Below are 23,321 nucleotides of genomic sequence, written 5' to 3'. Positions count from 1 at the left end.
TATTAAGTGGCATTGCTTAAAGTGGCTAGTGGTACATTTTTACATAATTTCCATCAATTCCCATTTTTAAAGTGGCTGGAGTTGATGGAAATTATGTAAAAATGTACCACTAGCCACTTTAAGCAATGTAGGTTTCTCATTTATGGGTGAGAAAAATTGCGATATGGTGGAGGGGAATTTGCAGATATGGGGGAGGGGAATGGGCAGGGTATATGCAAATAAGATACTGTAGTATTTACTATAGTTTAAAAAGGGGTAGTGTTTTTGCGGACATTAATGTAGTATTTACTACAGTGTTTTTTTGTGGATACTGTAGTATCTACTTTAGTATTTTACAGTGTACTACAACATTCTATAGTAAGTACTACACATGATCGAGGGATACTACAGTGTGTAGTAGTGATGGTGGACAAAATCGATATTGTTACATATCGGGATATTATTTTTGACGATATATATAGTATCGTTTTGACAATATTGCAGTATTATTTATGCGCTAGTTGGCTGTACCTGCACCAAAACTCCAGTGTTTTTCCTTCATAACTTGTTCTCCATCTTCTTTTTAAATAGGGAGCCAATTTGTATTCAGCACTTTTATTTCCATGACTGATGAAACTCATTTTCTCATGGCTCTCTCTTGACCATCTGCAGCAGATATATGGTAAGCAATATGTTTGGAACATCGATTTGCAATAAAATCACAGTATCGAATCGCAATACAAATAGAATCGTGAGAATCGTAAAAATCGCAATACATATCACATCGGCTAACGTGATAATATCTAGTGTGTAGTATAGTATTCTAAAATATAATACAGTTTAATATAGAATTCTATAGTGTAGTATTCTATAGTGAACTGTTGTATTTTTTCATGTGGGGTCTTTATTGAGTTGTAGGCGATTTGTTTATGCAGCTATTGTTTCCTTACTAGGCTAGGTTAAACACACTTGCTTATCGGTAAACCTGAAATGTCATGCAGGGTGGAGGTGTTTGCAGCATCCCTTTAAAGTGAGCAACTTCTGTAATAAAACATGTAACATAGATGAATAAGCATTGTGTGCGACTTCAAATATTTACATGTATACACTTTCCCTAATTATAGAGGTGATCTCGATGCAATGGATGCAGGTTAACTAGGATGTCAGTGTGTGGGAACATATTTTCGGGCTTTGGCCAATCAAAACACACAGGCAAAATAATATGGTGAAGTTTATATTTCCACAGCAACAACTCCAATTAACCCCTTGTCATCCTATCCTTATACAGTACAAACTGTATATTTACATAAATATGTGTATTTACATTTGTCTAATAGGTCAGTTCTAGTACTGTACAAGCCATTATTACAAGTTTTGAAATGAAAGAAAATTATAGGTAAAGAAACACATACAGTGCCGTGAAAAAGTATTTTCCCCCTTTCTATTTGTCTCTACTTTTGCATATTTTTAATAATGAATTATCAAATCTTCAACTAAAACTTAATATTAGATCAAAGGAACCTGAGTGAACAAATAACACAACAATTACATGGATCATTGTCTTACTGAATGACCCAGCTGCACTTCAGCTTCAGCTCACAGACGGATGGCCTGACATTCTCCTGTAGAATTCTCTGATACAGAGCAGAATTCATGGTTCCTTCTATTAAGGCATGTCGTCCAGGTCCTGAGGCAGCAAAGCATCCCCAAACTATCACACTACCACCTCTATGCTTGACCGTTGGTATGAGGTTCTAACTGTGGAATGCAGTGTTTKGTTTTTGCCAGGCATAAYRGGAMCCATGTCGTCCAAAAAGTTRWMYWWWKWAAWMAKCWMWYSRWAGMACMTKSWTSMAWRWSWMKWSWYWTKSAWSMAKGTKCTWYSRWKWGMTKWTTWMWWWRKWYAACTTTTTGGACGACATGGKTCCYRTTATGCCTGGCAAAAACMAAACACTGCATTCCACAGTTAGAACCTCATACCAACGGTCAAGCATAGAGGTGGTAGTGTGATAGTTTGGGGATGCTTTGCTGCCTCAGGACCTGGACGACATGCCTTAATAGAAGGAACCATGAATTCTGCTCTGTATCAGAGAATTCTACAGGAGAATGTCAGGCCATCCGTCTGTGAGCTGAAGCTGAAGTGCAGCTGGGTCATTCAGCAAGACAATGATCCAAAAACACACAATCAAGTCTACATGAAAATGGCTAAAATGCAGCAAATGTTAAGTTTTGGAATGGCCTAGTCAAAGTCCAGAGCTAATCCCTATTGAGATGTTGTGGCAGGACTTGAACCGAGCAGTTCATGCTTGAAAACTCACAAATGTCGCTGCATTAAAGCAGTTCTGCATGCAAAAGTGGGCTAACACTCCTCCACAGCGATGTGAGAGACTGATCAACAACTACAGGAAGCATCTGGTTGCAGTCATTGCAGCTAAAGGTGGCAGAACCAGTTATTGAGTGTAAGGGGGCAATTACCTTTCACACAGGGGAATTGGGTGTTGCATAACTTTGTTCATTAAATAAATAAAATAAGTATACATTTTTTTGTTATTTGTAAACTCAGGTTCCCTTTATCTAACATTAGCTTTTGGTTGAAGATCTGATAACATTCAGTATCAAAAATATGCAAAAATAGAGAAAATCAGAAAAGGGCAAATACTTTTTCACGACACTGTACATGTAGACGTAAATATAGGTAAATAAACACACACAAACAAATACACACACATGAATACACAATCTAAGTCCCACATGGGACCATATAAACATGTATAGTATGCTCGGTGACTATTAACAGGTGGCATAATCAAATGAAAACTAAGTAACAAATGGAGAGACCCCAGAGAACATGACGGTTGACGTTGCATGTAGAGAGGTGAGGAGAGATGATGTCTTTTTAGGGCCTGATTACATTCTTCAGTTCAGCACTGTTTGTGAACTTTACTGATCCTAAATCTAAGGACCACAGGAGAACCACCAGAACCATGGTTGTCCCTACTAGAGAGCAGTGGGATGTGTAGCTGGCCACGTCTGATGGTCAACAGACCAGGCAGTCCAGAGAACCAGAGAGGAGGAGGCAGTGAGGAAAAAGCAGTGGAGAAGGCAGCAGTGGAGAAGGCAGCAAGGGAGAGAGAGATAGAGAGAGATTTTATTAGACATGCAGCCCGGCTCCCACTAACAAACAGGGAGCAGCTGAGGGAAAGCAACAGGTTCGCTGGCGAGCTCCTCCTCTTGTCCTTTTTCTCATCCTCCTCTTCTTGCTTTTCCTTCTTGTGAATGCTCCCCACCTCTCATGTGTGCTCAGTCGGTGTGATTAGCGGAGGGGGTTTCAGAGTGGGTGCCATGGTAACGCCAGGGCAGACAGGAGAATGAGGGTGATGGTGATAGCTGAGTGGGGTGTTGGGGTGTGACCCGCAGCTCTCACAGCTACCTGTGGTGGGGGTTGGGCAGTGGGGACGTGCCATGGGGGCTCCCTGACTGCTGGGCTCTTCCCAAAAGGAACATGAGTGCTGGCCACGTCCACTCTCTCATCTGCAGAGGGAGACAGAGAGAGAAACCAGAGAGAGCTGCTGCTGTCAAGACAAAGAGGTAGAGAGGGAAAGAACGACAAGATGTAGAGATAAAGACAGAGCGCGTGAGGTATCCTAAAACACAAAGACAGACACACACAGGCTTTTGTGCGCACACACACATACACAAACACACAGCTCTGTTCCAGGAGATCTACAAAACCTTGCACTTGCTACTGACCAGTGGCGGTCAGTGCCGTTTATGATGAGGGAGGAATATATATTTTTTTTCATGAGCATGGCCTTATTTCTATTACAGCATTTTGGATGACTGTCATTCATATTCCATTCATCCAGTTCAATGTAATGTAGATAGGTTTAGGGTACTACATGATACTCAAATTTCCCTATACCCATCATGAGGTTGCTACAACCTAGCCTATTAAAGAAAGTTTACAACGTAAGTGCACACAGGTCGAGAGAGAAATTTGAGATGACAGACAGTGACACATGGACAGACAGTGACACATTCAATACCGCCTTGCAGACTCTTGCCTGTATCTAGCTTATCTAGGATGTAATCATTAGTCCAACAGTTGCAAACAAGAGTTTCTATTGGACAAAAGTTTTTCAACAGAATCGGCAAAATGAATACACCACAGATCATGCATAAACACAGTTCACTTTCATAGCAGCCACGTTGTATTCATTCTAGCCTCTATGCACTCTCCTGTTCTCACCTTTTCCCTTCGTTTGTGGACTTCAATGAACAACACATCTGCTGTATGTGACCAGGCGGAAAAACGTTTCAAGCCAAACCATGTCATAACCGATACCCACAGCCTACATCATTAGCTATATTAGCTAAAGTAATGACCTAGTCAACATAGCTAATAGAACTAATGTGTTAGTAAACCCGCTACAATCATGCAGAAACGTTACAGTGTATAGTCAGTAAGCAGTTAGACCGGCGGGCCCCGGTAGAAATAAATTAATAAAACCAAAAGCTTACCTTGACTTGGAAGAGTTCCAGTGTTGTGTTGGATAGTCATAGCCAGCTAGCTAACATAGCACCCCTCTGTTTGAGCCAGGTGTTTGAGTAACTAAACTAGCCAGCTGCATTTGCTAGCTAAGGAAATGAAACTGAAAGTGAAAACATTTTACGAAATCTCTCTCTTTCTCTCTCTCTTGCTTCTCCTTCATTTTTGAAAAAATGTATTTGAAAACTGTTAAACTATTGTCTTTCTCTGTCTTTGAGTCAACTACTCACCACATGTTATGCACTGCAGTGCTAGCTAACTGTAGCTTATGCTTTCAGAACTAGATTCATTCTCTGATTCTTTGATTGTGTGGACAACATGTCAGTTCATGCTGCAAGAGCTCTTATAGGTTGGAGGACGTCCTCCGGAAGTGTTCATAATTACTGTGTAAGTCTATGGAAGGGGGTGAGAAACGAGCCTCCAAGGTTTTGTATTGAAGTCAACGTACCAAGAGGAGGACAGAAGCTAGCTGTCTTCCGGCTACACCATGGTGCTACCCTACAGAGTGCTGTTGAGGCTACTGTAGACCTTCATTGCAAAACAGTGTGTTTTAATAAATTATTTGGTGACATGCGAATATATTTAGTATAGTTCTATCTAGAAAGGGTAACTTTTTCAATGTTTTCCCATTTTTATTTGTATGAAATTCACTGAGGAGGATGGTCCTCCCCTTCCTCCTCTGAGGAGCCTCCATTGCTACTGACAGGTAACACACACAAAACAGGGAGACAAAACATGAATGTATACAGTAAATACGTGAAAACAACTCTGTCACAGAATAACTTAAAATCCGTTGTACATCCTTTCTACCAGCATGTCACATGTTCAACCAAAGGAAAAAAAACTCTAGACCACCTTTACTCCACACATAGAGATGCATACAAAGCTCTCCCCCTGTCACGTCCGTCATTAGATGAATGAGACCAAAGCGCAACGTAGAAAGTGTTCATGATTTTTAATACTGAACTCCGACAAAACAACAAAATACAAAACCGAACGTAACGTTCTGCAGGGCTAGACAGCAACTATGCAAAAACAAGATCCCACAAACTCAGGTGGAAAACAGGCTGCTAGCATGATCCCCAATTAGAGACAACGAGAAACAGCTGCCTCTGATTGGGAACCATACTAGGCCAACAAAGAAATAGAAACATAGATTTGCCCACCCAAGTCACACCCTGACCTAACCAAATAGAGAATAAACAAGGCTCTCTCAGGTCAGGGCGTGACAGTACCCCCCCCCCCCCCCCCCCMAAGGTGCGGACTCCGGCCGCAAACCTGAACCTATAGGGGAGGGTCCGGGTGGGCATTTCATCTCGGTGGAGGCTCCGGTGCGGGACGCAGACCCCGCTCCGCTTGAGGCTCCCCCCACTTTGGTGGCGCATCTGGTGCGGGGATCGTCGCCGGGTACTCCGGACCGTAGATCGTTGTCGCGGACTCCGGACCGTAGATCGTCGTCGCGGACTCCGGACCGTAGATCGTCGTCGCGGACTCCGGACTGGGAACCGTCTCTGGAAGCTCCGGACTGGGGACCGTCTCTGGAAGCTCCGTACTGGGGACCGTCGCTGGCGGCTCCGTACTGGGGACCGTCGCTGGAGGCTCCGGACTGGGGACCGTCGCTGGAGGCTCCGTACTAGGGACGACGCTGGGGGCTCCGTACTAGGGGCCGTCGCTGGGGGCTCCGGACTGGGGACCGTTGCTGGAGGCTCCGGACTGGGAACCCTCGCAGGCGGCTCTGGACTGGGAACCCCCGCTGAAGGCTCTAGGCTGCAGACTGTCGCTGAAGGCTCTGGACTGCAGACCGTCGCTGTAGGATCCGGACTGCAGACCGTCCCTGGGGGCTTCGGGCCATGGATCATCACTGGAGGCTTTGTGCCATGGATCATCACTGCAGGCTTCGTGTCATGGATCATCACTGCAGGCTCCGGGCCATGGATTATCACAGGAGGCTTCGCGGCATCGATCATCACTGGAGGCTTCGTGCCATGGATCATCACTGGAGGCCGGGTGCATAGAGCTGGCACAGGACGCACCGGGCTGGAAAGACGCACTGGAGGCCTGGTGCGTGGAGCTGGCACAGGGTTTACCGGGCTGGGGAGACGCACTGGAGGCCTGGCGCGTAGAGCTGGCACAGGGCTTACCAGGCTGGGCAGACACACAGGAGACCGGGTGCGTGGAGCTGGCACAGGATATACAGGGCCGTGGAGACGCACCGGAGGTCTGGAGTGCAGAGCTGGCACAACCCGTCCTGGCTGGATGCTCACCCTAGCCCGGCAACTGCGGGGCGCTGGCACAGGACGCACTGGGCTGTGAAGGCGCACCGGAGACACAGTGCGCAGATCCGGCGCAGGATATCCTGGGCCGAAGAGACGCACCGGAGACCAGGAGCGCTGAGCCGGCACAATCCGTCCTGGCTGAATGCCCACTCTAGCACGCCAAATGCGGGGAGCTGGCACAGAGCGCATCGGGCTGTGGACGCGTACCGGAGACACAGTACGTGTAACCGCAAAGCATGGTGCCTGAAGGGTCACACGCTCCTCAAAGCGACTGTCTTGCTCCAGACTCCAACCCCTCCAAACTCTTTCGTCCCTCTCCACTGCCAACCACTCCTCGCTTAAACGGTCCAAGAATTCCTCCTCGGTCTCGGACTCACCCCTCAGCATCAACACCAACAGCACCAACGCCCATGTCATCTGCCCCCCACCCCTGCCTCTCGGGTTTCCGTTGTGTCCTCTCCTCCTGACCACGCTGCTTGGTCCGTTTGTGGTGGGATCTTCTGTTACGTCCGTCGTTAGATGAATGAGACCAAAGCGCAGCGTGGAAAGTGTTCATGATTTTTAATACTGAACTCCGACAAAACAACAAAATAGAAAACCGAACGTAACGTTCTGCAGGGCTAGACAGCAACTATGCAAAAACAAGATCCCACAAACTCAGGTGGAAAACCGGCTGCCTAAGTATGATCCCCAATTAGAGACAACGAGAAACAGCTGCCTCTGATTGGGAACCATACTAGGCCAACAAAGAAATAGAAACATAGATTTGCTCACCCAAGTCACACCCTGACCTAACCAAATAGAGAATAAACAAGGCTCTCTAAGGTCAGGGCGTGACACCTCCGCCCTCCATTTGGCAAATCTGACCATAATATGTTCCGGAATTCATCCAAGGGCATTGAGGAGTATACCACCTCAGTCATCGGCTTCATCAATAAGTGCATCTACGACGTCATCCCCACAGTGACCGTACGTACATATCTCAACCAGAAGCCAAGCAACACTGAAGCATGCACGAGAACGCTCTCGGTAGCCGATTTGAGCAAGACCTTTAAACAGGTAAACATTCACAAAGCCACAGGGCCAGACGGATTACCAGGACGTGTACTCAAAGCATGTGCGGACCAACTGGCAAGTGTCTTCACTGACATTTTCAACCTCTCCCTGACCGAGTCTGCAATACCTACATATTTCAAGCAGACGACTATAGTCCCTGTGCCCAAGAAAGCGAAGGTAACCTGCCTAAATGATTACCGCCCTGTAGCACTCACGTCAGTAGCCATGAAGTGCTTTGAAAGGCTGGTCATAGCTCACATCAACAGCATCCTCCCGGATACCCTAGACCCACTCCAATTCGCATACCGCCCCAACAGATCCACAGATGACGCAATCTCAATCGCACTCCACACTGCCCTTTCCCACCTGTACAAAATGAACATATATGTGAGAATGCTGTTCATTGACTACAGCTCAGCATTTAACACCATAGTGCCCACGAAGCTCATCACTATGCAAAGGACCAAGGGACTGAACACCTCCCTCTGAAACTGTATCCTGGACTTCCTGACGGGCCGCCCCCAAGGATAGCCAACAACACGGCTGCCACGCTGATCCTCAACACTGGGACCCCTCAGGGGTGTGTACTTAGTCGCCTCCTGTACTCTCTGTTCACCCACGACTGTATGGCCAAACACGACTCCAACAGCATCATTAAGTGTGCTGACGACACAACAGTGGTAGGCTAGATAACCTACAACAAGGAGACAGCCTATAGGGAGGTGGTCAGACACCTGGCAGTGTGGTGCCAGGACAACAACCTCTCCCTCAATGTGAACAAGACAAAGGAGCTGATTGTGGAATACAGGAAAAGGTGGGCCGAACAGGCCCCCATTAACATCGACAGAGCTGTAGTGGAGCGGGTCGAGAGTTTCACGTTCCTTGATGTCCACATCACCAACGAACTATCACACACCGAGACAGTTGTGAAGCATGACAACACCTTTTTCCCTTCAAGAGACTGAAAAGATTTGGCATGGGTCCCCAGATCCTCAAAAAGTTTTACAGCTGCACCATCGAGAGAATCCTGACCGGTTGTATCACTGCCTGGTATGGCAACTGCTCGGCATCTGACCATAAGGCGCTACAGAGGGTAATGCATACGGCTCAGTACATCACTGGGGCCAAGCTCCCTGCCATCCAGGACCTATATAATAGGCGGTGTCAGAGGAAAGCCCATAAAATTGTCAGACTCCAGTCCCCCAAGTCATATACTGTTTTCTCTGCTACCGCATGGCAAGCAGAACCGTTGCTCCTTAACAGCTTCTACCCACAATCCATAAGACTGCTGAACAATTAATCAAATGTCCACCGGACTATTTATATTGTCACCCTCCCCCCCTCCATTTGATTTTTGTACACTGCTGCTACTCGCTGTTTATTATCTATGCACTCACTTCACACTGAAAATGATGTCATGGCTTTAGAAGCTTCTGATAGGCTAATTGACATAATTTGAGTCAATTGGAGGTGTACCTGTGGATGTATTTCAAGGTCAATCTTCAAACTCAGTGCCTCTTTGCTTGACATCATGGGAAAATCAAAAGAAATCAGCCAAGACCTCAGAAAAAAATTTGTAGACCTCCACAAGTTTGGTTCATCCTTGGGAGAAATTTCCAAACGCCTGAAGGTACCACGTTCATCTGTACAAACAATACTACGCAAGTATAAACACCATGGGATCACGCAGCCGTCATACCGCTCAGGAAGGAGGCGCGTTTTGTCTCCTAGAGATGAACGTACTTTGGTGCGAAAAGTGCAAATCAATCCCAGAACAACAGCAAAGGACCTTGTGAAGATGCTGAAGGAAACAGGTACAAAAGTATCTATATCCACAGTAAAACGAGTCCTAAATCGACATAACCTGAAAGGCCGCTCAGCAAGGAAGAAGCCACTGCTCCAAAACCGCCATAAAAAAGCCAGACTACGGTTTGCAATTGCACATGGGGACAAAGATCATACTTTTTGGAAGCCGAAGAACACCATCCCAACCGTGAAGCACGGGGAGGGACTGCAGGAGGGACTGGTGCACTTCAAAAATAGATGGCATCATGAGGATGGAAAATGATGTGGATATATTGAAGCAACATCTCAATACATCAGTCAGGAAGTTAAAGCTTGGTCGCAAATGGGTCTTCCAAATGAACAATGACCCCACGCATACTTCCAAAGTTGTGGCAAAATGGCTTAAGGACAACAAAGTCAAGGTATTGGAGTGGCCATCACAAAGCCCTGACCTCAATCCTATAGAAAATGTGTTGGCAGAACTGAAAAAGCGTGTGCGAGCAAGGAGGCCTACAAACCTGACTCAGTTACACAAGCTCTGTCAGGAGGAATGGGCTAAAATTCTCCCAACTTATTGTGGGAAGCTTGTGGAAGGCTACCCAAAACGTTTGACCCAAGTTAAACAATTTAAAGGCAATGCTACCAAATACTAATTAATAGCACATAGGAATACCTATGTGAGAATGCTGTTCATCGACTACAGCTCAGCATTTAACTTCATACTACCCTCCAAACTCGTCATCAAGCTCGAGACCCTGGGTCTCGACCCTGCCCTATGCAACTGGACTTCCTGACGGGCCGCTCCCAGGTGGTGAGGGTAGGTAACAACATCTCCACCCCGCTGATCCTCAACACTGGGGCCCCACAAGGGTGCGTTCTGAGCCCTCTCCTGTACTCCCTGTTCACCCACGACTGCGAGGCCATGCACGCATCCAACTCAATCATCAAGTTTGCAGACGACACTACAGTGGTAGGCTTGATTACCAACAACGACGAGACAACCTACAGGGAGGAGGTGAGGGACCTCGGAGTGTGGTGTCAGGAAAATAACCTCACACTCAACGTCAACAAAACAAAGGAGATGATTGTGGACTTCAGGAAACAGCAGAGGGAGAACCCCCCTATCCATATCGACGGGACAGTAGTGGAGAGGGTAAAAAGTTTTAAGTTCCTCGGCGTACACATCACAGACAAACTGAATCGGTCCACCCACACAGACAGTGTGGTGAAGAAGGCGCAGCAGCGCCTCTTCAACCTCAGGAGGCTGAAGAAATTCGGCTTGTCACCAAAAGCACTCACAAACTTTTAGAGATGCACAATCGAGAGCATCCTGTCGGGCTGTATCACTGCCTGGTCCGGAAACTGCTCTGCCCACAACCGTAAGGCTCTCCAGAGGGTAGTGAGGTCTGCACAACGCATCACCGGGGGCAAACTACCTGCCCTCCAGGACACCAACACCACCCGATGTCACAGGAAGGCCATAAAGAGCATCAAGGACAACAACCACCCGAGCCACTGCCTGGTCACCCCGCAATCATCCAGATGGCGAGGTCAGTACAGGTACATCAAAGCAGGGACCGAGAGACTGAAAAACAGCTTCTATCTCAAGGCCATCAGACTGTTAAACAGCCACCACTAACATTGAGTGGCTGCTGCCATACATGTAAAAAAAAATTATCACTAGCCACTTTAAACAATGCAACTTAATATAATGTTTACATACCCTACATTACTCATCTCATATGTATATACTGTACTCGCTACCATCTACTGCATCTTGCCTATGCCGTTCTGTACCATCGCTCATTCATATATCTTTATGTACATATTCTTCATCCCTTTACACTTGTGTGTATAAGGTAGCTGTTGTGAAATTGTTAGGTTAGATTACTCGTTGGTTATTACTGCATTGTCGGAACTAGAAGCACAAGTATTTCGCTACACTCGCATTAACATCTGCTAACCATGTGTATGTGACAAATACAATTTGATTTGATTTGAAATAATACATTTTCTCTACTATTATTCTGACATTTCACATTCTTAAAATGAAGTGGTGATCCTAAATGACCTAAGACAGGGAATTTTTACTAGGATTAAATGTCAGGATTTGTGAAAAACTGAGTTCAAATGTATTTGGCTAGGTGTATGTAAACTTCTGACTTCAACTGTACCTACATGTACAAATTACCTCGACTAACTTGTACCCGCGCACATTGACTCGGTACCGGTACCTCCTGTGTATAGCCTCGTTATTGTTATTTTATTGTGTTACTTTTTATAATTTTTTACTTTATTTGGTAAATATTTTCTTTACACTTCTTGAACTGCACTGTTAGTTAAGGTCTTGTAATTAAGCATTTCACGGTGGTCTACACTTTGTATTCTGCGCATGTGAGAAATAAAGTTTCATTTGACTTAACTGGGTTTCATCCGTTCTGTGGGTTTTTCACCCCAGAGAGCTGGGGAGGCTCAGCTATGAATCAATAACAAGCTGGGGTGAGTAAATCACTGAGACAGGAGGGGGAATGATAGCGGTATGTAGTGAATGTCATGGCAGGTAACAACATAAACCTGACATCACTAACAGCTGATGGCCTCATAGGATGAATTAAACACAGATTCACAGACACACAAGCTCCTGTGTGTGTATGTATAGTAAGCAAGAACACACATACATACATAGTAATTAGATAAACATTTGCATACGCCTACTGCTTTTGGTCGGATGGCCGTCCACACTGTCATTAACTCCCCTCCGTATTTATTTGGACAGTTAAGCTAAAAAATAAATGTTATTTCTTTATCTGGCATTTTGGATTTGAGATCAAATGTTTCATGAGAGGACGGTACAGAATTTCAACTTTTATTTGAGGATATTTTCATACAGTATCTGTATTACCGTTTAGAAATGAATGCACTTTATATATTTAGTCCTCCCATTTGAAGAAGTCATAAATATTTGGACTAATTAACCTGTAGTGTAGTAGTAAAACTTGTAGTATTTGGTCCCATATTCCTAGCAGACAATGACTACATCAAGCTTGTGACTCTACAAACTTGTTGGATGCATTTGCAATTTGGTTTGGATGTGTTTCAGATTTATTTTGCCCAATAAGAACAGAAAGGTGAATAATGTTTTGTGTCATTTTGAAGTCACTTTTATTGTAAATAAGAATAGAATATGTTTAGCACTTCCACATTAATGTGGATGCTACCATTATTATGGATAATCATGAATTAATCATGAATAATGATGAGTGAGAAAGTTAGAGGCACAAAGATCATACCGCCCAAAACATGCCAACCTCCCGTTATTGGTAATACACTATAAGTGAATTTGTCCAAATACTTCTGACTTCTTCAAATGGGGGGACTGGATACATAAAGTGATTTCATTTCTTAAAGGTAAAACAGATATGTATGAAAATACCATCCATTAAAAGGTGACATTCTGTTGTCACCTCATATAATTTGTTTTTATCTCAAATCCAAAATGCTGGAGTTTAGAGAGAAATTAAAACATTTTAGCTTCACTGTCCAAATAAATACAGAGGGGAGTGTACAGACACACACACATGTGCGTGCGAGCATGAGGTAAGTTTTCTTCAATGTGTAGATAGTTTATCTCCTTGTCCAGGCGAGGCACTCAGTAGGAGCTGGCTGGCTTGGTTTGTCCTCAGGGAGAGTTGTTACGTGGTTCCAGCAGATACACAGCAGATGTCTGGAGAACACACTCCAGGTTCTCCTCTCTTGCTCAATGCCACTATGCGTGTGTGTTTGTATGTGTGTGTGTATGTGAGAGAGAAAGAGTAGCGAGACAGTGAAAGAGGAGCGAGGGAGAGGCAGAGAGAGAGAATGTGTCCATGCGTGCCTGTCTGTCTGTGCGTGCCTGCCCTCCCACCCATCTGTGTGCGCGCCTGTGCTGGTGTCTGCTGGCATGCATTTCACTCCCTGACAAAACCTCTTCCTGCTCCCAGGAGTGTTGGCTGAGCTATATTAGTGGATTAAGACAGTACAGGCCGAGGGGAGAAACAGACACACCTGCTGAGCCTGAAACTCAATTCCCCAGTTACAATGGCCATTGTGCTCACAGTACAATAGACAAAGGAGCACTTTATCTCCGCCAACGGCAATTGAGGTGAGCTGTTTATGCTCACTATAAAAAGAAACAGATTAATATCGGAGATGAATTAACCCCCCCCCCCCCCCCCATAGGCCTATTGACTATATCACTGTGTTGCCAGGATGTGAGCATCCCAATGTGTTTGTCAGGATGTTTACAGATGTACTGGTGAATGTGAATCTTGTACATGAGAAAAATCAGTGTGAGTCCACAACAGATGATTTAATAGCGCCAGAATGTTTACTGTCTCTCTGCATCTGTCCTGGATTTCATACTATCGCAGTCACTAGCTGTGAGGAAACTTCTATTCTCTGGAGAGTCAGGCTCATTCTCATTCAATCTGGGGCACTGGGACTAGCAGCACAAACACACCACTCTGTGTGTGCGTGCGTGTGTGTGTGCGCGTTTAGAGGTCAGCGGTAATTGAGAGGGTTTAGGGAGGAGGACATGACAGAGGATAGTGGTAGAGCAGTAGAGCTGGTGGTAACGGGGCACTAAGCCTTGTGCCTACCCAGTTTACATGCCCTGCAGCACTGCTGTCTCCTAGCAACAGCCTCAGAACATGCCACTGTTGATAGAGTGGAGACACACGGCCCTTTGGTGAGTGATGAGCAACACCCAGAGAGAGTCCCCATGCTAATGGAGCCTTTTTACCTTTTCTCAGGAAGAGGTTCATGTGTCGGTGTGTGTGTGTGTGTGTGTGTTTTTGCATGTGTGTATGTTTGTGTGACGTTGCCATTTCCAGGAATCTTCAGTACCAAGCTCCATAGGGATAATATCCGTAATTACTCTAAAATCGTCTGCCTACGTGGCCACGTCTGTGTCTATGTGCAAGTATATACAGTGACTGAGATGTGGCTTTATATGTGAAGTGTAAATGAGTGTGTTTATACATATGTGAATGTGACATGCTATGAATATTTGATGTTAATGTGTGTAATTACAGAGTATACTGTAGGAATGAGTATGGCCCAGTTACTACAACAGGCTGCTCCACTACATTGTGAAGTGGTAGTAGTGAGACACAGTCAGGGACACTGATGTTTGCATCCAGTATGGTGGCCAGACTGCATGTCTGATAGAGACGTAAGCTCCTACAGATCTGGTCTGAGGATAGTGAGTCCCTCAGCTCTGCCTGCTTTCAGSTTGGTCATGGTGGSRGKGGGGGGGGGGGGGGGGGGATGCGAGGGGTTTGCTATGGGGTCCTCCGGTGGCCCTCGAGCATAGTGACGGGAAATAAATCACCCAGCCGGGAGACATCGCCGTGACAACCCAGAGGAATTCGCCCAGCGAGGGGAACCAGACAGGGTGAAATATAGAGGAGATCTCCCTCCCTCCCTGCCGGCCTCCCTCCCTCCCTGCCGGCCTCCCTCCCTCCCTGTCTGCCTCCCTCCCTGTCTGCCTGCCTCCCTCCGTCTCTCCCTACCTGCCTCTCTGCCTGGCTTCAGCAGAGCGCGTCGCTTCATCTCTCACATAGACATGTTGATGAAAGGAGGAACACCACTCTACATCAGGGTTTCTGTTTGTCACAATATTCTCCTGACTGCTGAGCTCCTGTCATACCTGCAGGCCATTCCTCATGGTCTCTGGCTGAATGGAAATACACTGTGCTCTTTCCATGACATAGACTGACCAGGTGATACAGGTGAAAGCTCTGATCCCTTCATGTCACTTGTTAAATCCACTACAATCAGCGTAAATGAAGGGGAAGAGACAGGTTAAAGAATGATTTTAAGCCTTGAGACAACTGAGACATGGATTGTGTATGTGTGCCATTCAGAGGGTGAATGGGCAAGACAAAAGATTTAAGTGCATTTGAACGGGGTGTGGTAGTAGGTGCCAGGCGCAACGGTTTGAGTGTGTCAAGAACTATAACGCTGCTGGGTTTTTCACACTCAACTGTTTCCTGTGTGTATCAAGAATGGTCCACCACCCAAAGGACATCCAGACAACTTGACACAACTGTGGTAAGCATTGGAGTCAACATGGGCCAGCATCCCTATGGAATGCTTTTGGCACCTTGTAGAGTCCATGCCCTGCGGAATTGAGGCTGTTCTGAGGGCAAAAGGGGGTGCAACTCAATATTAGGAAGGTGTTCCTAATGTTTTGTACACTCAGTGTATATTTTACAGTATTATAATCAGGTGGTGTCCCGTTTCATATGGACTGCCCTTCAGTGGATACAGTAACAGTCGTGTAACACACAGCTCTTTGACAAAGCAAGAATCCTAAGTATGGTAAACAGGGGAACACAATACTGCATTGTGCATCTGTTTTCCCAAAAACAACGGCTTTGGCAGGGCAGGAATGTTGAACATCCTTTGATGCCGTTAAGACAAAGGAAAGACGTAGTGTGTGTGCCACTCTTAACCATCTGAGAGAGTGCATCATGCTTCAGTGTCACGCTATACCAAGGCCACAGCCACCATGGCGCTCGGAACACAAGACAACGTTCCGTCTGTGGGTGGGACATTATTAAGAAGTGAGATCAGAAATGGGGAACTGAGAATGGGAAAAAGTCTGGACCATGAAGTGACAGTGCCTGACCAATGGTCAAAGTTGCAAACTGTAACCATGCATTTAAAGAGGAAGAGAAGGAGGAAAACAGGAAGTGAGAAAGGGACCCGAGAAGACAGATGGAGCCGGACAGAGATTGAGAACGAGAGAGATCGAGAGGGGGAGGAAGAGCGGAAACTAACAAATGAGCTCACATGCCGTCAGATGACTACTACAGCCCACACCCTCCACCTTCCAACCCTAATGTCTGCTCTGTCAATCATCCCCATATCAAGAGCCTAAGGACGGCTCATTTTCTCACCTTTAGTGACAGCTAGTGGGAGAATTCACTCAGCACTGTGCTGTGTGACTGCATGCAGGTATGTCTGGAAGATGTCCCGTGACAACAAACAGGGGATGCAGCATGTCAGGGGCAGAACACAGTCAGGATTCAGAATGGCTGAGGGGAGGTCACCTTAATTATAGTTTACCATGCTGATGCGCCCCTTTGATGTGGAAAACCAGGAAAACTCCAGTCTTATAATTATCCTTACAGTACGTACACATACCAGGAAATAAGATATGGGCTGGGGTTTCACTGTGTGACATGCAAACAGTGGTCTGAGCTCCTGCCAGAGACCTGTCTGGTACCGCAGCCTCCTTTGTGCTGTGTCTGTCTAAGACTGCTAATAGATACAGTACATGAGGAGGGTGGATTGAGGTGTGGACTGTGAAGGGATGAAAGACACAGTGAGAGAAGCAAGGGGTTTTCCATAGACTTGTTAGACATAGACAGACATAACTTGTCAAGCACTCAACACATGGAACATTCAGATATGGCATTCCTGAGATTCTTGGATGCCGTACTAACACTCAGATTGCACATAGTGTACAGTCCTAGAGATTCTCTCATTACATCCTCTACATGTAAAGTGTTGGTCCCATGTTTCATGAGCTGAAATAAAAGATCCCAGAAATGATCCATATACACAAAAAGTGTATTTCTCTAAAGTTTTGTGCACACATTTGCTTACATCTGTGTTAGTGAGCATTTCTCCTTTGCCAAGATAATCCATCCACCTGACAGGTGTGGCATATCAAGAAGCTGATTAAACAGCATGATCATTACACAGTTGCACCTTGTGCTGGGGACAATGAAAGGCCACTCTAAAATGTGCGTGCATTTGACGTGCTGACTGCAGGAATTTCCACCAGAGCTATTGCCAGAGAATTGAATGTTGATTTCTCTACCATAAGCAGCCTCCAACGTCATTTTAGAGATTTTGACCGTACATCTAACCGCAGACCACGTGTATGGCAACGTGTGGGCGAGCGGTTTTCCGATGTCAATGTTATCAACAAAGTGCCACATGGTGGCGGTGCGGTTATGGTATGGGCAGGCATAAGCTACAGGCAAAAAACACAATTGCATTTATCAATGGCAATTTGAATGCACAGAGAGATACCGTGGCGAAATGTCACCCATTGAGCATGTTTGGGATGCTCTGGAGCGACATGTACGACAGCGTGTTCCAGTTTCCTCCAATATACAGCAACTTTGCACAGCCATTGAAGAGGACTGGGACAACATTCCACAGGCCACAATCAACAGCCTAATCAACTCTATGCAAAGGATATGTGTCGCGCTGCATGAGGCAAATGGTGGTCACACCAGATACAGACTGGTTTTCTGATCCACGCCCTTCCTTTTTTTAAGGTATCTGTGACCAACAGATGCTTATCTCTATTCCCTGTCATGTGAAATCCATAGATTAGGGCCTAATAAATGTATTTCAATTGACTGATTTCCTTATAAGGACCGTAACGCAGTGAAATCTTTGAAATTGTTGCATGTTGCGTTTATATTTTTGTTCAGTATACATAGTTGAGCCTGTACCACAGGAGAACAGAAAAAATGCACGCACATACACACACACACACACACACACATATACTGTACACCAACATTTACCCACTGATGTGATGTGACCTTGAGTGGGGCTGGAGGGGGGCGGGGGTGTAAAAGTATCCCTGTATTTCCAGTTGAATCAGTAATGAGCATTTCATTACCTTGGCCAATATCCCCTAGAGATGACTGGCTACACCAACAAAGACCTGAGGCAGAGACTGTCCTGATTGTACACAGCTAGGCTAGACTGGCAGACACTACAGAGTTCTCTCTCTCTCTCTATCTCTCTCTCTCTCAATTCAATTCAAGGGGCTTTATTGGCATGGGAAACATATGTTTACATTACCAAAGAGAGTGAAATAGATAATAAACAAAAGTGAAATAAACAATAAAAAATTAACAGTAAACATTACTCACTAAACTTCCAAAAGAATGAAGACATTTCAAATGTCATATTATGTCTATATACAGTGTTGTAACAATGTCCAAATAGTTTAAGTAAAATACTGAAAATAAATAAACATAAATATGGGTTGTATATCCAAGGGTGTTTGTTCTTCGCTGGTTGCCCTTTTCTTATAGCAACAGGTCAGATATGGGTGTTTGTCAAAATTTGATTCGTTTTTGAATTCTTTGTTGGTCTGTGTAATCTGAGGGAAATATGTTTCTCAAATATGGTCATACATAGAGCAGGAAGTTAGGAAGTGCAGCTCCGTTTCCACCTTTCTCAATAGCCAGGCTATGCTCACTGAGTCTGCACATAGTCAAATCTTTTGTTAATTTTGGGTCAGTCATAGTGGTCAGGTATTCTGCCACTGTGTACTCTCTGTTTAGGGCCAAAAAGCATTCTAGATTGCTCAGTTTTTTTGTAAATTATTTTCAATGTGTCAAGTAATTATGTTTTTGTTTTCTCATGATTTGGTTGGGTCTAATTGTGTTGCTGTACTGGGGCTCTGTGGGCTTTGTTTGTGTTTGTAAAAAGAGTCCCAGGACCAGCTTGCTTAGGGGACTCTTCTCCAGGAAGGTTTGGGAATCACTTCCTTTTAGGTTGTTGAATTTAACAGCTCTTTTCTGGATTTTGATCATTAACGGGTATCGGCCTAATTCTGCTCTGCATGCATTATTTTGTATTTTATGTTGTACACAGAGGATATTTGCGAAGAATTCTGCATGCAGAGTCTCAATTTGGTGTTTGTCCCATTTAGTGAATTATTGGTTGGTGAGCAGACCCCAGACCACACAACCATAAAGGGCAATGCGTTCCATTACTGTTTTTTTGTTGTTGTTTTTTTAAAGTATTTTTTGCCAGATCCTAATTGCTATGTCAAATTTGATGGTCCTTTGGATGGCATAGAAGGGCCCTTCTTGCCTTGTGTCTCAGATCGTTCACAGCTTTGTGGAAGTTACCTGTGGCGCTGATGTTTATGCCAAGGTATGTATCGTTTTTTGTGTGATCTAGGGAAAGTACCCCCAGGGGTATGCACAATGCCGTCAGGTGTACGCCAAATAAAAATGTGATTCACATTTAAAAAATAAAAAATAACAACTTTAGAAAATAAAATCTTCACATTTTCAAACAGTCCATTTATATTTTCCAACAGGGCTATACATTTGGGTGAGGCTTTTTTCTCACCTGAGTAGCCTCGTTTCACTGTCAAAAATAAAATTAAACCATCTAGTGTTCAGCAAAATAACAACACAATGTCAAATACTGGTAGCCTAGTCAAATAATTAACATCCAATCACATTAAACGTTACTCTCTCACGGGAATTCCACTTCCACGAGGACATCCAATGCTAGCATCAGTAATTCTACATTTGTTGTTAGCCCAGCTAGCATGGACACTGACAGTCGTGAATCTGATGCAGCCGACGAGCTACTGTCCCCTTACCCGGGAAAGCACCGAACAACAGACAGGGAAGTTGGACCATAGAAGAGGCGCAAATATGATGAGAACTACATTGATTTGGGGTTCACTTACACGGAACCCAAACCGGCTGCGCCCGTGCGCCATCGTGCATAAATGTATTTTGGCCCCCCACACCAAACGCGATCACGACACACAGGTTAAAATATCAAAACAAACACTGAACCAATTATATTAATTTGGGGACAGATCGAAAAGCATTAAACATTTATGGCAATTTAGCTAGTTAGCTTACACTTGATAGCTAATTTGTCATATTTAGCTAGCTTGTTGTTGCTAGGTAATTTGTCCTGGGATATAAACATCGAGTTGTTATTTTACCTGAAATGCACAAGGTCCTCTACTCCGACAATTAATCCACACATAAAACGGTCAACCGAATCGTTTCTAGTCATCTCTCTTCCTTCCAGGCTTTTTCGTCCCTTGACATTATATTGCGATTGGCAACTTTCATAAATTAGGTGCATTACCGCCACTGACCTCGTTCGTCTTTCAGTCACCCATGTGGGTATAACCAATGAGGAGATGGCACGTGGGTACCTGCTTCTATAAACCAATGAGGAGATGGGAGAGGCAGGACTTGCAGCGCGATCTGTGTCACAAATAGAACTGACTTCTATTTTAGCCCTTGGCAACGCAGACAGTCGTTGGCACGCGCAAGCAGTGTGGGTGCAATGATTGAATAATATAGATTTCTACATTTATTTTGCAACGCTCGCGCACGCGACGCGAGCGGTGTAGTCAACCTGTAACACTACCGTTCAAAAGTTTGGGGTCACTTAGAAATGTCCTTGTTTAATTGTTTAATTTAATTGTGTCCATTAAAATAACATAAAATTGATCAGAAATACAGTGTAGACATTGTTAATGTTGTAAATGACTATTGTAGCTGGAAACGGCTGATTTTTAATGGAATATCTACATAGGCGTACAGAGGCCAATTATCAGCAACCATCACTCCTGTGTTCCAATTGCACGTTGTGTTAGCAGTGAAGAGTCAACTCCGCGATGCTGGCCATCTAAGCAGAGTTGCAAAGAAAAAGCCATATCTCAGACTGGCCAATAAAAAGAAAAGATTAAGATGGGCAAAAGAACACAGACACTGGACTGCCTAGAAGGCCAGCATCCCAGAGTCGGCCTCTTCACTGTTGACGATGAGACTGGTGTTTTGCGGGTACTATTTAATGAAGCTGCCAGTTGAGGACTTGTGAGGCGTCTGTTTCTCAAACTAGACACTCTAATGTACTTGTTCTCTTGCTCAGTTGTGCACCGGGGCCTCCCACTCCTCTTTCTATTCTGGTTAGAGACAGTTTTCGCTCTTCTGTGAAGGGATTAGTACACGGGGTTGTACAAGATCTTCAGTTTCTTGGCAATTTCTTGCATGGAATAGACTTAATTTCTCAGAACAATAATAGACTGACAAGTTTTGGAAGAAAGTTCTTGGTTTCTGGCCATGTTGAGCCTGTAATCGAACCCACAATGCTGATGCTTCAGATACTCAACTAGTCTAAAGAAGGCCAGTTTTTTTGCTTCTTTTATCAGGACAACAGTTCTCAGCTGTGCTAATAATTGTAAAAGGGTTTTCTAATGATCAATTAGCCTTTTGAAATGATAAACTTGGATTAGCTAACACAAAGTGCCATTGGAACACAGGAGTGATGCTTGCTGATAATGGGCCTCTGTACGCCTATGTAGATATTCCATTAAAAATCTGCCATAACCGAGTGGCTAGAACAGGCAAGCCCCATACTATCGTGGAGGACTAAATTCTTCCTGCTGCCGCAGATATGGCTGGGAATATGCTGGGGGAAAATGCCCCAAAAACTATACAGACAATGCCTTCATCAAACATCACTGTTTCACGACGCATCAGTGAGATGGCAGGAGACGTTTTGAAACAATTACTACTTCGCATACAAGCCAGTGAATTCTATGCGTTACAGCTGAATGAGTCAACAGACATGGCGGGCCTGGCACAGCTCCTGGTATATGTCCGCTACGTTTATTGGGAGTCAATTAAGGAAGACATCCTCTTCTGCAAACAACAGGAGAGGATATTTTTAAAGTACTGGACAGTTTTGTGACATCAAATGGACTTTGGTGGTCAAGATATGTTGGTATCTATACTGATGGATATGTTGGTATCTGTACTGATGGCGCAAAAGCCATGACAGGAGGACACAGTTGCTCCCGATGCCACTTGAGTACACTGCAGCATCCACCGAGAGGCTCTGGCTGCCAAGGGAATGCCTGACAGCTTGAAAGACGTTTTGGACACTACAGTTAAAATGGTTAACTTTGTTAAAGCAAGGCCCAGGAACTCTCATGTATTTTCTGCACTATGCAATGATATGGGCAGCGACCATGTAACGCTTTTACAACATACAGAGGTGCGCTGGTTATCAAGGGGCAAAGTATTGACCGTTTTTTTAAATTGAGAGGCGAGCTTAACGTTTTCTTTACTGAGCATAATTTTCACTTGTCTGACCGCTTGCATGATGACGAGCTTCTCACACGACTGGCCTATCTAGGTGATGTTTTTTTCTCGCCTGAGTGATCTGAACCTAGGATTACAGGGACTCTCCGCAACTATATTCAATGTGCGGGACAAAATTGAGGCTATGATTAAGAAGTTGGAGCTCTTCTCTGTCTGCATTAACAAGGACAACACACAGGTCATCCTATCATTGTATGATATTTTTTGTGTGCAAACGAACTCAAGCTTGCGGACAATGTCAAATGTGAAATAGCGAAGCACCTGAGTGAGTTGGGTGCGCAATTACGCAGGTACTTTCCCAAAACGGATGACACAAACAACTGGATTCGTTATCCCTTTCATGCCCTGCCTCCAGTTCATTTACCGACGTCTGAACAAGAGAGCCTCATCGAAATTGCAACAAGCGGTTCTGTGAAAATTGTATTTAATCAGAAGCCACTGACAGATTTCTGGATTGGTCTGCGCTCAGATTACCCTGCCTTGGCAAATCGCGCTGTTAAGACACTGATGCCCTTTGCAACCACATACCTATGTGAGAGTGGATTCTCGGCCCTCACTACCATGAAAACTAAATACAGGTACAGACTGTGTATGGTAAATGATGTAAGACTGAGACTCTCTCCAATACAACCCAACATTGCAGAGTTATGTGCATCATTTCAAGCACACCCTTCTCATTAACCTGTGGTGAGTTATTCACATTTTTCGATGAACAAATAA

General features: G+C 44.8%; 1 protein-coding gene across 1 annotated transcript in view; it reads right to left on the bottom strand.

The window, feature by feature from the left end:
• Window positions 1-1,898: 1,898 nt before the first annotated feature.
• Window positions 1,899-23,321, bottom strand: part of LOC111971843 (glypican-5-like) — a 125,130-nt gene continuing 103,707 nt past the window's right edge. The window contains exon 9 of the mRNA XM_070446137.1: window positions 1,899-3,510. Coding sequence (XP_070302238.1) covers window positions 3,308-3,510 — 203 coding nt within the window. The 3' untranslated portion in view covers window positions 1,899-3,307. The remainder of the gene's footprint in view (window positions 3,511-23,321) is intronic.

The sequence above is a fragment of the Salvelinus sp. IW2-2015 genome, linkage group LG13 (genome assembly GCF_002910315.2).
Source record: "Salvelinus sp. IW2-2015 linkage group LG13, ASM291031v2, whole genome shotgun sequence".
Classification (NCBI taxonomy): Eukaryota; Metazoa; Chordata; class Actinopteri; order Salmoniformes; family Salmonidae; genus Salvelinus; species Salvelinus sp. IW2-2015.
Note: the sequence above shows the minus strand (reverse complement) of the source record. Positions and strands in the feature narration are given on the sequence as shown.